Raw genomic sequence first — 14103 nt, 5'->3', positions numbered from 1 at the left:
TTCTTCATCACTGCACCCTGATTGAACCCTTCCTGCAGTCAGCAGCCCAAGTGTCAGGGGAGTCCCTGGAGGAGGCTCTTCCTGCTGGGAGTTCAGGCAGAGATAGGCTGAGGTGGGGCTTGTGAGAGAGGAGTGTATCTTTACTCTGGGGGCACCAGAGGCTCCCTAACTGCCTCACCAAGCCCTGTAACTCCCCAAATTGGCCATTACCTTCATCTCACTATGCAGAAAGCCAGATATCCGGATAAGTGGTTTGTTTGCCTTTGGTTGTAGAAGAGGGATATGGACCACAGAGTGCCTGGGAGACCCAGTCAGGTCCCCTGCTGGTCCCAGGCAGTTCCCAGTCTTTGCCACATAATCACACCCTATCACCCAGGCAACCAGGCAGCCACTCCTTCAAACACTGATCTCCATTCTAGGAGAAATAAAAATGTGTCTTTATTTTAAATGCCAACGGCCAGGCAGGTACAATATACAGCTTCCCTATGGCTTGGGAGCAAGTAGTTGGGGACCTAATTCTTGAGCCAGTCAAGAGGCAGTTGGGATTTACTCTGAACTTGTAGCACTGAGGCATTGGTGCCAAGAGAATCCTGAGGAGGTTTGCAGAGAAATGGTCTGTGCATCCTATCAAAGGCTACAGATAATCTTGCAAACTCTCCATCCAGCTGGGTTCCCCAAAGCTGCAGTATGGAACATTGTGCCCGGTAGAGTCTGTGTGAGTTCATGAAGCAGTAGAGAGGTTCAGAGGCTCACTAGCAAGCTTCAGCTTCCCAGGCCTAGACTAGGCATCAGCAGTAGAGTCTGGGCTTTTCTTAACACAAATTCTAGGGCAGCGGTTATCAACCTTCCTAATGCTGCAACTCTTTAATACAGTTCCTCATGAGATGGTGACTTCCACCCATAAGATTATTTTTGTTGCTACTTCATAACTGTAATTTTGCTACTGTTATGAATCATAATGTAAATATTCTTGGAGATAGAAATTTGTCAAAGGGGTCAGACCCACAGTTTAAAAACTGCTGTTCTGGGCCAAAGTTGAGGGGTTTATAATGGCTAGGAAAGAGGGCCAAGGGCTCATGGAGCCTTTCCTGCTGGAGCACTTAGGCCATCTGTGGCTCACCGAGCTGCCGCTAAGGAAGGGTTTGGGTCCTGGGGTGGGTCCTGAGCAGGAGCAGGGCCAGGTTGGCCAGGCCTCAGTGCTCGGGGCAGACAGTGATTGATGAAGAAATTCTGCAGGAAGCGGCGCCGCAGGCCCTCTGGCAGGTAGTGGTGAATGAAATACATGATCATCAGGCCACGGCCTGGGTAATAGCGGCGGCGTGGCTGAGCTGCCAGCAGTGCATCGATGATGGCATCCACAACCGGGCTGAGGTCAGACACTGCCATGTTGAGCGAATGCAGGAACTGCCTATGCAAGTGCTCGATGTAGTCTTCACCATAGGCCTGCAGCAGCTCTCCAGGCAGGCTGTCCAGCAGCAGTTGCTTGCGTTTCTCCCAGAGGTTCACATTGGTCACTGTCTCTGAAGGAGGGACCGCAAGGTCAGAAGACAGCAGCTGGAGGAGCCGGAGGCCCCTATTTAAGGTGAACTGTGCCTATAACCCAATCCACACGAGATCCTCAGACCACACGCATGTCCCGCCCCAAACCTGACCCTCACCTGTCTTGAAGCAGCCAGGCTGGATAATGCTGACCTTGATACCCCAGGGAAGCAGTTCACAGCCAAACGTGTCCATAAGCAGTGCCACAGCCGCCTTGGAGGTGCCATAGGCTGCCAGACAGGGGTACGGCATGTCTCCTAGATAGAATGAGGAAGAGGCTGCTCAGCCTTGGCCAGGGGTTCCCCAAACCGCTCTTTACCTGATAGCAGCTCCTTTACTACTGTGCCCCAGAGCGGAAGGGCACTTACCTGCTGGGCTGCCAACGGTCACAATCCGTCCCCTTGAGTGACGCAGGAGTGGCAGGAGGCCCTTGGTCAGCTCAAGTGCACCGAAGAAGTTCACCTCCATGCAGTTTCGGAATGTTGCCACGGGAGACAGCTCTACATCAGCCACTACGCTGTTGAGGCCAGCGTTGTTAACCAGACCCCACAGGCCTGAGGGCACAAAAGCAGGAGGGAAGCTTCAGGGCAGCTGACAGCAAACATGTAGTCCCTGCCTCCCTCACACTCACCCAGCCATGCCCAGCCCTAATGGAGCCACTTCTGCTAACCAGTGCCTGTGGTGTGAGACTTGGTGAGTTCCAGCACACGACTGATGTCCTCTGCCTTGGTCAGGTCCATCTTCAGCAGCTTTAAGCGAGGGGAACAGCAGGCACGCAGTTCTAGGGCACCAGGGCCATTCAAGTCCAACACAGTGGCCAGCACCATGAAGCCCATGGCATCCAGTTTCTTAGCTGCCTCCTTGCCAAAACCAGTGTCACAACCTAACCAGAATAAGATAGCCAATGGTCTTCACAATGGCCCAGCCCAAGACAAGCAAAGGATCACCAGTATCCGGGTGGAATCTAGGCTCCTGAACACTCAACCCTCCTTCCTTACAAATAAATGTGTTATAAGTTTGTCCTCTTGACTGAGCCCTGAACATCAACAATTTTGTGACAGCTGTCGCCTCCCTGATTCCCTACAGCTAATCCCTCAAGTGTGACTGATAAACTTTACTTTATAGAAGAAACAGAGACCTAAGCTGGCCCCATCTTGTCTCCTGAATTTACTGCCTAAGCCAGAGGGATATTTAAAAAAAAAAAAAAAAAAAAAAAAAAAGACAGTATCACTCTGCTGCAGCTAATTCCCAGAGGCCTTTTGCTTCCTCAGGATCCTGGATCCTGTGGGCCTTAAAATAAAGCCACAGCTCTCTGATGACCTCATCCTGGCCCTGTTCAACCAAGCACTCCTATCATCCTCGATTATTATTATTATTAGTCCCCTATTATTGTTCCAGGCTCAAATTGGAGCTCCATTCCCAACTTCCCCTTGAAATCTGCCCTTAGAATTCCAATCACTGACTTTGGCCATATATGTTTGCTGAACCCCAGAGCACTTCCCTCTCAGGACAGGAAGCATGCACGGTAAGTGAAGAAAACAGACCTGCACTGGAATCCCTTCCCACACCACCAAGTGTGACCTGAGGTCGGCTACCACTCATGGAGGCTTCATTTTCTTGTCCTTGGTATGCAGAGATAAGAACCACCAGGCAAGGCCCCAGTGTGGGGGTCCCTGGTACTGATAAGCCCTTGCTTCCTTGATGGTTTCCATTCTGATCCTGGCTCTGTGGGTGGCCAGTGAGAGGAGGAGGAGGGCCAGTGAAGGAGGAGGTGCTGTGGAGCCCGCCAGCCCCGAGGTCCTGCTGTGCAGAAAAGCTGCTTTGCAGCTAGGCTTCCCCACTCCTGGACAAACAGCACCCCTCCTCGTCTCAGCCCCGCCCCCTATGCTGAGAGGAGAACAAAGCTGGGCAGGGGGCTGCAAACTGGGCTTTGTGTGGCTGGGGCCTGCCAGCCTGTGTTGAGGGGTCCTTCTCAGGCAAATCTGACTGGGGGAGGGGACTGCATGTGCACAGATACACTTGCCTCTGCTCCCTTCTGGAGCAGTTAGCACTCCACTAAAGCCTGCCAGAGCTTTAGCTCTGGGATCCCAACAGTCACCCCCACATCTTACCCTCTTGCTCACATGCTGAGATTCCTAACCTGCCTGGATGTTCACACATGAGCTTGACCCGTCACCCATCCGCACAAAGATATACACATGCATGCACACAAGGTTCCTTCCACACCAAATAGTCCAAACTTGACCCCATGGCTGAGCTGTGGAGTGGATTTGACAAACAGCTCTTGTGCATTCTCAGGGAGGAATGAGAGACAGCTCTGCAGGCAGAAGGCTCGGTGTACTTGGCAGGGTGGCCAGGACCCGGTCACTTAAGTGCCTTGCTGCTTGGTGGTGACTGGGAAAACCCCAGAATTTGCAGGCATCAGGAAGCTAGCCGCCAACTTCCGGTCTTACACAGGAGTAGGCTGGGCAATCCTCACTCCCAAACGCTGAGCTCGGAAGAGATGAAGGGAGCCCAGGTCACAGAAAGCATCCCGCTTCTCACCTCTTGCTGGAGCTCAGGACTAGAACTGACTGCAGAACTGAAGACCTAAGTGAGGTCTTAGGAAAGACTGCCTCGCCCGGCCAGTAGAACCTGAAATGGCCTAGGACCTGGTGAAATAGCTCAGATGAGAGAACAGGAAGGGATCCTATAACCTAGTCCCCGCTGCTTTCCAAGAGGGTTTGGTAGCTTTCCTTCCTCAGCCTCCTGACTCTGGGGTTCCCTGAGGCTTCCCACTCACCCTGGACGTCTCTTCCCTCTTCCTCTGCTGAAGGCCGTCTGTGCCACCCTCGTCTACCTTACTACAGTCTGTTTCTCACCTGACGTTCAGGTTCAGGTCTCCTCCCAAGGAAATTTCACATCCACCACAGCCAGGCTGGTTATTGACTATTCCCCTTCCCAAATCCTATGCATATTCCTGTCTTAAGCCTTTGTCCCACACCCTTTTTGTGATCCAAGACACCTTTCATATTCCACCTGTCTCCACCCAATGTCCTCCAAGGTCCAGTTCAAGGATTTCCTCCTAAATTCTCCCAGCCCCATCCGATCATACAGACCACCCATAAAGGACCAAGATCTCTGAACCGCCATGGTGGTTGGGGAAGAAATAAGGCTGCCCCTCCTCCCATGCAATGGACCAATGCCCCCTGGCCTTCCTCCCCCTCCCCATTTCCTGCTGGGTCTGCAGCCCCCCTTCCCCTTCCCTCCCTCTGATGACAGATTTATTCCCTGCTCCAGACAAAGAGAGCTCAGCCAGGCACCAGAGACACCTGAGTCCAGCCCTCCAAAGCCTCTTTCCCGGGCACCCAGGACTAGGCAGGATGAAGGGCTAGGTGCAGACGGCTGCAGTTTTGGCAGCGGGTAACTGGATCTAAGCAGCAGCTATTATCCAGCTGCTGTGACCTCAGACGGTTCAGACCTCCAAGGATTCCAGCCAATGGAGGTCAGGAGGAGCAGAACTCGCGTCTGAGCGCTCTGTCTCTAGAGAACAGCCGACAGTGTGTTCCACTGATGTGGGGACGCCAGGCATAGTTCAAGGGAAGGCATTCTCCTTTCTCGGATCTTCTGTCCCTTAGAGTACTGTCCTCTGCTCCACACCTGGTCTCTTAGGGACCAGCACTGCATAAACTCTGTCTCTCCTCTCCTCTCCTCGATCACTCGTTTTCTTTGAGCACCTGCCCACTCCCTACCTAACTTTCCCTCCTACTCTCCCCGCGGTCGCAGGTAGTTAACCCGGACTTGGTGAGGTGCCCGGAGCTTCCTACTTGGCGCACTCTCTTGCATCTCGGAGTGAAGGACTCTCACTTCTGAGCTGCGGAGTCCGCCTTGATGGAGCCCAAGGGAATCCCTCTAGGTTTACGGTCCCGCCCTCCAGCCTGGAGTCCCTGCGCTCTGCGCACTCACCGGTGATGAGCACCGCGCGAGTGGCCACGGGCAGGAGAGGAGGGCGCGCCAGGCGGGACAACGCGATCCAGCCAGCAGCAGCTAGCACCACGAGTGCCGCCGGCGGGGGCAACAGGCGCTGGCACAGCCAGTCCAGCGCAGCCAGCAGCGCCAGCGCCGCCAACAACGGGCGGCCCAGACGCAGGTCTGCGCGCAGCAGCTGTAGCAGCGCGCGGGCGGCCACTAGCAGCCAGGCGCCGCCCGACGGCCAAGGCCAGCGCTCCATGACTGCGGGGCCGGGCCGGGCCGGGGCGGGGCGGGGGCCGGGTTGGGGAGCGCGGAGAGGGACTCAGGGACAGAACACGGAGTGTAGAAACCACGGCCTGGGGTAGGAGGGATATTCGCTTTCTTTGCGGGCCCTCGGACCCAGCTTATAAAGCGCCCCCGGGGGCGGGGTGGGGGCGGGGCGAAGGCGGGGCTGGGGTGGGCTTTTCTGCACTTCTATCTCGGCACCCCACGCCAGGCAGGTGCCCCCCCGCCCCCGCCCCCTCGGCTAGATCCGCTTTCGAAGAAGCCGGAACAAAGTCCCAAGTTGTTGCACGAGGCGGAGCCGTCAGACGCCGGCTTCTCCAGGGAAAGGGCCAGTCTGCCCAACCCTGTTCCCTGCATCTCATTCACTCCTGCGCGCCTACTGGCACACCAAGGGCTCTGAGCCTCTGCGCTCAGGTGTGCACACTCTGCTCACGCTTCCTCAGAACACCTAACTACACACACACACAAACACACACTCACGCACGCACGCACGGACGCACACACACACACACCAACATCAACTTTCATTCAAGTATTCCACATTGATATCGCTGTGGCTGCCATGATCCAGAACACTGCGTGGAACCAGCCAGAGTCAGCTCCCAGCCACACCCGCGGTGCCATAGCCTTGGGTCTCTGGTGCACACACCCAAATGTGCACTCTTGTCTGAGGTCTGAGTAGTTCACAGCCATAGCTAGAGGAGAAGGGTGACCGCAAGGCCGGGATTCTTGGGAGTTTCTGTTTCACCTCCCTGCTTTCTTCCAAAGTCTAGAACTGGGGACACCACACAAGTGTATGTGTGTGGGTACGAGTGAGAAGTTAAAGGAACATCAAAGTCTCCTTTTAAGTGCACTTCACCCACCGTCTCCCCAAGAGCCAAGCTAATGGGAACACCTGGAAGAAGTGTCAGGACAGGGTGGTCTCTGACCTGCTACCCTGAATCCTCAGGGGATGATATAAGTACTGTGTGGGTGCACTTCCCTCCCTGTGTGTATGAAGGTCCTTGTTTGTGTGTGGCCTGGCACCCCTTGCCACCCCCGTGTCTGGCACTCTGTGCCTAACATGTGTGCCAGGGCTCTGGCAGGCGTTGGGGGTTAGTGCCAATAGCTGGGTGCCAGGCCCTATGAAGAGAGTAGGCACAGACCATGGCAGTGGAGATCCCTGCTTCTGTGGACCTCCAGATCTTGCTCAGTTCCTCATCTCTGTCCCTCTGGGTCCCTAGAGGCTGTGGACTCCTTACCACAGCTTGTCCTGTGGTTCATTCTCTCTCCTGTATCCAGACTCTGTCCCAAAGTCTCACGAAAACATCCCTTCCGAAGCCGCTCTTCTATCCAGGCATGGGCTTCTGATGGGTCAGAGAAATCTCTAAGAAGGAGCTGGAGTCCAGACCCACTTGAGGGGAGGAACTCCAGGTGGAGACCCCGTCTCCACTCAGAACCATGCATCTGCTTCCATCTACTGTCCCTCTGTAAGTATAAACGATGGTGGAACCCTGGCCTGGGTGGCAGGGTTTGCCTGAATGTCTCCTGCTTTAACTGTAAAAGTTGCATCCATCAGCACTCCCACCCTCCTTAGAATCCAGCTACAGTTTCTTCAGTCTCAGCCCCTTTAAGGACTTCCCCTGTGGTGCAAAGGGGAGACCGTCGCATTTGCTCACAGTACCAGTACTTAAAGCCAGTTTAGACAGAGATGAGTAGAGAGAGAGACAAGATGAGGAGGAGTCTGGGAAACAGGGCTCTACTCTGCTCCTGTAAAGTGCACGAGGAAGCCCAGGGTTGGGTGGGAGAGAGATCGGCTTGAGAGTAGACGAGGTAGCAGGAATTGCCTTTGACTGTGAAGCACAGGAGGGCTAGGCTGCTTCTACGACAGTGCACCACTTTGGGCGGGACTTTTCTGAGTCTTGATGAGATTGCACCACCTGTCCCATTTATATGACACCTGCTTCCCCCACCCCAAACATCAAGAGACCACGGCCCCTCCCTCCTAGGATCTGTACTCTAACTCCCTGTGGCCTCCTCAGCCACTGACCCTTCCCCTCATCAGGTGGAGGTGCTGTAGAAGTGGAAGGTGTTTCAAGACAGTCATAACTGGGAGGGGCCAACCCAGCCCTGTCTGAGGCCTGGTGCCAGGTTGAGCCTGCCTTGGGGTAGAGAACCAACTTCTGCCAGAATCAGGAATCTGGCCTGGTAGGGGCCTCCGTGGGAGAGGAGTGGGGGTGGGTGGGGTGAGCAGAGGGCAGGAACCCCAGCAGATAAGGCAGGATCTAGAAGGGCAGGTTAATGGAGGGTAGCCAGGAGTAGAGCTCCCGGAGCCACCTGATTCCAAGCACTCTGATGGCAGTCTTAACCCTTTGTCCCAACTCCCAGCCCCATTCTCACTCTTTTGATGAGAAGCCTGGTTAGCCAACCATAGCATGCCCCAGGCTCTGGAGGACCAAGGGTCTGTAATTGGCCGCTCTCTGCTTTGGTGACCGGTGACTCACTAGCACCATCTGCTGACTTTCTGGGAGGGTGCATCTGTAAAAAACAGATTGAACTCAGCTGCAGCCGGATTCTAGGGAGCCCTACCCTGTATGACACTCATGCACCCCCTCTCCTCTCTCCTGGGGCGCAGTGGCAGAGGCACTCCATTTCCTGCCAATGACTAGTTCTTTTGTCATGTTCTAGACCTCACCTCACACTGCTGTCAAAGATAGCACGTTTCTTTCCATATGAGGTATTTCAGTTCTGAGGCTTGTGCATACCAGGCACACACTTTAAGACTGAACAACATTCTCAATCACTCGTGTGCACATGTGGACGTCATCCTCTGTGGCTCTACCCCTTAGATTTCGAGACAGGGTCTCCCACTGAGCCTGGAGCTCACCAATTCATTCAGCTAGACTCGGCTGGTCAGAAAGCCCCTGGGACTCACCTGCCTGTACCCCTCTGGGCACTGGAGTTCCAGATGGCATTACCAATCCTAGCCATTGTGTGGGTTCTAGAAAACTAAACTTGGGTCTTCTTGCTTGCACAGTGAACACTTCACCCACAGGGCCATCTCCTCAACCCCTATATAGCACATTTTTATTGATTTCCTACTGGTGCCAGGTCCTGTGCTTGGACCACAGATGGACCCACGAACCACTGGCCACTCCCTAGCAGCCTCTCTCACTGGCAACCTCAATCCTGCATCCTTTTTCTAGAACTTGCTTTGTAGACCAGGCTGGCCTCGGACTTACAGAGATCTACCTGCCTCTCTGCCTCCCTCTGAGTGCTGGGATTAAATGGTTTACCACCACCATCTCAGGCATTGTTTTCATGGCCTCTTCTCTTAGCCACTCTTATCTATGGTTATTTTAGTTGCCACTGCTCCTTTCTATTCTCCCAGGTTAGCCCAGGGGCAGCTCCCACTCCTGCCCTCACTGGGCCACCTGTTCGTGCATCTCAGGCCCACATCTGCTGTCAACTGCCTCAGTCTCCTCCCAGCCTCTGCTCCTCTGGCCTCTCTTGACTGCCCAGCTCTGTTTCTCTTTGATGCTGGTGTTCCTCCCAGCTCTCTGCCCTTCCACAGCCTTCCTCATAAACTTGTCTTCCATGTACATGAGCGTCTGGTTGTGGAGGCCTCATACTCACCTCCTCCACCCATGACCTCATCTTCCTACACACATGCTGGCGACACCCACTCGCCGGCTCTCCAGCCAAGGCCTCCCTCTTGACTCCAGGCCCACGCATCCAGCTGCCCTGGATGCCTCCCTTGGACAGCACAGGCTCCTTGCACTCAACATGTCCAAAGTTGGTCTCTTCATCTTCCTAAATCTTCTTCCCAGAATGCCCTTCCCTCCATGCACTGGCTTCCAGACTTCTTATAATCTGAGCTCTGGGATAGGTGCAGAAGCCCCATGACAACCCCTTTTAGTAGGTCTGATTAGCAGCATTTTACCTTCAAGAGAACAGAGGCAGCCGGGCGGTGGTGGCGCATGCCTTTAATCCCAGCACTCGGGAGGCAGAGGCAGGCAGATCTCTGTGAGTTCGAGGCCAGCCTGGTCTACAAGAGCTAGTTCCAGGACAGGAGCCAAAAACTATGGAGAAACCCTGTCTCGAAAAATCCAAAAAAAAAAAAAAAAAAAAAAAAAGAGAGAGAACAGAGGCTAAGGGCCCTCTCAGGCCCAGCCTCAACACTTAAATCAGGTTTAAGTGCAAAATCTGTGATTTTGAGAACCACATCAATACAGAGCTGTATTTACCACAGGTGGTCTTGTGGACGACTTCTTCTTCTTCTTCTTCTTCTTCTTCTTCTTCTTCCTCGTCCTCCTCCTCCTCCTCCTCCTCCTCCTCCTCCGTCCTCCTTCTGTTTTCCGACACAGGGTTTCTCTGTATAGCTGTTGGAACCTGTCCTGGAACTCACTCTGTAGGCCAGGCTGGCCTTGAACTCACAGAGATCCACCTGTCTCTGCTTCCTGAGTGCTGGGATTAACTATGTGCACCACCACCATCTAGCATGGACTTCATTTTATGGGCTAAAGAGAACATGGTGTGATCTTAAGCAAAGAAGACCTCTGTCCCAGCTGGCCAGGAAGTAGATTTGGGAAGAAGATGTAGGTCTGTCTGGAGTCTTGTCTGCAGCCAGGTAAGGGACAGGAACAGAGATCTTGTGTAGACAAACCCAGCCTAGGGTGTCTGTAGATGTACGCAAAGGCTGAATCAGAGGCAGTCGGATGCTTGTGGGCTAATGTGGCATAGGCGGCCTGGAGATTACTAACTCACTTCTGAACATCCTCCGAGCATGCCAAAACCCCGCTCACTTAGTGTCAGCACCTGGAGAGTTTGCCCCTTGGTGACCTGGGGGAGGAGCATCACCTGGGTTCCCAGGCTATTTCTGTGCTGCTCTCCTGAATTATTTTATGGCCTCCAAGATTGAAAGCAGATGTTTAGGGAGTAGGGACCCAGAAAGTAGGAAACATTTTGTGCTCTGCAGAAATTTCTGGATCAGCCCTGGGGAAAGCAAGGCCCAGCTGAGGGCCTGGGGAGACTAATCAGACTCCGACTCAGATCCTCTGGGTCCTCAGTTACGACTGAGAATTAGTTGTGATCTTTTCACTTTTATTCTGTGCTCCCCGCATCTCGACACTGTGGTCAGCCTCTTGATATACCTAAGGACGTGGACTCCAAGAGTTAAGTGCTCTCTATGCCCTTGTCAGGGTTTCTTAATCTTTCCCACTCATAGCCTTCTTTACCCAAGGACAAAAAGGATTTTTTTTTGGTAGGGGGGCACACGGTCTCACTCTGTAGCCCGGGTTGGCCTGGAGCTTGCTACGTAGACCAAGCTGGCCTAGGACTCCTAGAAATTCACTAGTCTCGGCTTCACAAGTGTGCATCTAGGCACTTAAAAATGTTTATCTGATCCCAGATATAGCTATATTAAATAGGTACACTTGCCAGGTGTGGTGGCACAAACATTAAAAATCCCAGTAGTTGGGAGACAGAGGCAGGTGGATCTCTGAGTTTGAGGCCAGCCTGGTCTACAAAGTGAGTTTCAGGACTCCCAGGGCTACACAGAGAAACCCTGTCTTGATTTAAAAAAAAATTGGTACACAAATCAAGCATTTACTGATAATAAATCATTAAAATTCATTTTAGAATAATTATTTGGTGTAGAGATAATTTTATCATTACTAAAGAGGAGTGAAAATTTGTATGCTAATGAAGAATAAATATTTGTTAATTTTTACATAAAGAATTAAATCTTGGGCCGGGCAGTGGTGACGCACACTTTTAATCCTAGCACTCAGGAGGCAGAGGCAGATGGATCTCTGTGAGTTCGGGGCTAACCTGGTCTACAAGAGCTAGTTCTAGGACAGGCTCCAAAGCTACAGAGAAACCCTGTCTTGAAAAACAATAAACAAACAAACAAACAGAATTAAATCTTGGTTGAATTATTATTATTATTATTATTATTTTGTTTTTTCAAGACAAGTTTTCAGGAGCTGGAGAGATGGCTCAGTGGTTAAGAGCATTGCCTGCTCTTCCAAAGGTCCTGAGTTCAATTCCCAGCAACCACATGGTGGCTCACAACCATCTGTAATGAGATCTGGTGCCCTCTTCTGGCCTGCAGGCATACAAACAAACAGAACATTGTATACATAATAAATTAATAAATATTAAAAAAAAAAAGACAAGTTTTCTCTGTGTAATAGTTGTGTCTGTACTGGAACTTGATTTCAGGTTGGCCTCGAACTCACAGAGATCTGCCTGCTTCTGCCTCCTGGGATCAGAGGTGTCAGTGTGTGTGTATGTGTGCATGTATGCGTGTATGTGTATGTGTGTGTGTGTGTGAGAGAGAGAGAGAGATCTGGAGGTGTGTGAGTACCACAGCACACATCTGGAAGTCAGAAGACATTTCTTTCTTTTTTTTTTTTTTTTTGATTTTTCGAGACAGAGTTTCTCCGTAGCTTTTTGATTCCTGTCCTGGAACGTCAGAAGACATTTCTGAGGACTCAGTTTTAACCCTACATGTGGTGGAGAGGACCAAACTCAGGGCATTAGACTTGTGCAGCTAAGCCACCTTGCCTGCTCTGGTTTTGTTTTTGAGATAGCTCTATAGTTACTATGTAACACTATATAGCAGGCTGGCCTTGAGTTTATGGCAATCCTCTAGCTTCAGTGTAACACCCGATTCTGTGTTACACCCTCGGTACAGTTCGCAGGCCACTGTACCGAACGCCTGTCCGGCAAGGGCCTGGAGATTGAAAAGAACACAGAGAGAGACCAGGGTCATTCGAAAGGAGATCAGCCGAAGGCCAGTTTCTTCAGCATTGGGGGAGTCCTTATCTACCTGACTGCAGCACAAGGATCTCCACCCTGGCAGGTGGGAAATTACCATATTAACAATGGAGTAAATGCCCTGCAGCTAACCACCAGGAGGGGCAGGGAGAGCATAGAAACACACAGGAAGCTTAGTTAGCTGATCATAAACTGTCCCAGCAAATGTACCCCAGGAACAGGGGCAGACCAGGGCCCTACACTTCAGCTTCCAAGTCCTGGGATTACAGGTGTGAGCAGTTTCGGCAGAGAAACCTTGTCTCAGAAAAAAAGTTGAGACAAGGTTTCGCTATGTTCCTGACTAGCCTGGAGCTTTCTCTGTAGACCAGGCTGGCCTCAAACTCAGAGATCCACCTGCCTCTGCATCCCGAGCGCTGGGATTAAAGGCACACACCACCGCACTTGTTTTGTTTTTTTCTTGGGATAAGGTCTTACACAGTCCAACCTGGCTTCAAGCTTTTCATCCTCCTGTCTCAGCTGCTGAAATGCTGGAATTATAGGCATGTGTCACCCTGCCTAGCTTTCATTTAATGATTTTTTTGAAATGAAACTTAAGTCAACAACTCAAATAACAATTTTAAGAATAAGGCACTCTAACATAATACAGTCCAAAAACTTATGAATTTATTCTTTTTTTTTGGGGTTTTTTTTTTTTTTTTGTTTTTCGAGACAGGGTTTCTCTGTAGCTTTGGTGCCTGTCCCGGAACTAGCTCTTGTAGACCAGGCTGGCCTCGAACTCCCAGAGATCCGCCTGCCTCTGCCTCCCGAGTGCTGGGATTAAAGGCATGCGCCACCACCGCCCGGCTAAACCTATGAATTTAATACACACTGTGTACTGACAGTAAAAATATTAAGTCTTTTTTTTTTCTAAAACCAAGCCATTATGTTTCTATAACAACAAAGATAGAGAAACACCTCAATCTATAATGCCCACAGTCTTAACTCTGAAGCAAGGTGTCTCAGGCTTCTTCTGTTGCCGCTGCCTGCCATGATGGTGCACACAGGGCAGGTCTGCATGTCAAGTGTTCAGAAGCAAGTCTGCGGTAACTGTGCATGTTGTAGCACAGGCCAGGGCTGCCAGAAGCACCTCAGATTCGTTACATGTTAGTTTTGAACTAAGTGTGTGTGTGTGTGTGTGTGTGTGTGTGTGTGTGAAAAAACATTTTACTCTTGTCCAATTTTTCTCAGCCCCTCCATTCGGTGAACCTGTATGGTGTTTCTACTATAGCTTAAGCAGCTGGGCTCTGGGGCTGAAGAGATGGCTCATGGTTATGAGCACCGACTGCTCAGGTTTTATAAAGGGTAACATGGATGTTCTTAAAGTGCGGCCCATTGCCTCCCTTCTCACAGGCTACACCTTGACCTCCCATTTTTATGGTTATTCTTTTGCTTACTGTTGTTCCTTTTTAGGGTTTGCTGAAGATGGCGATACATAGACTGATTAGCAAGGGATAGTCAGCATAATGGGGTTTAGGACCTGGGTTCAATTCCCAGCACCCACATGGCAGCTCACAACTGTCTGTAACT

The 14103-nt window shown here is 51.7% G+C and overlaps 2 protein-coding genes across 2 annotated transcripts in view; one reads left to right on the top strand and one right to left on the bottom strand.

Moving 5' to 3' along the window:
- Positions 1–416: 416 nt before the first annotated feature.
- Hsd11b2 (hydroxysteroid 11-beta dehydrogenase 2) lies at positions 417–5861 on the bottom strand. The gene is made up of 5 exons (XM_041649417.1): positions 5485–5861; positions 2210–2422; positions 1908–2093; positions 1659–1796; positions 417–1520 (listed from the first exon to the last, which is right to left on the bottom strand). Exons 1-5 carry the CDS (start codon positions 5747–5749, stop codon positions 1117–1119), a joined length of 1206 nt encoding a protein of 401 aa, XP_041505351.1. The 5' UTR covers positions 5750–5861; the 3' UTR covers positions 417–1116.
- Positions 5862–10213: 4352 nt separating this feature from the next.
- The window catches only part of Zdhhc1 (zinc finger DHHC-type containing 1), a 39401-nt gene continuing 35511 nt past the window's right edge, over positions 10214–14103 (top strand). Inside the window, exon 1 of the mRNA XM_041650382.1 lies at positions 10214–10384. The gene's annotated coding sequence lies outside the window, so the exon portion shown is untranslated. The remainder of the gene's footprint in view (positions 10385–14103) is intronic.

Source organism: Microtus oregoni, unplaced genomic scaffold, assembly GCF_018167655.1.
Source record: "Microtus oregoni isolate MIOR12 unplaced genomic scaffold, Mior012 000004F_ref0000308, whole genome shotgun sequence".
Taxonomy (NCBI): domain Eukaryota; kingdom Metazoa; phylum Chordata; class Mammalia; order Rodentia; family Cricetidae; genus Microtus; species Microtus oregoni.
Note: the sequence above shows the minus strand (reverse complement) of the source record. Positions and strands in the feature narration are given on the sequence as shown.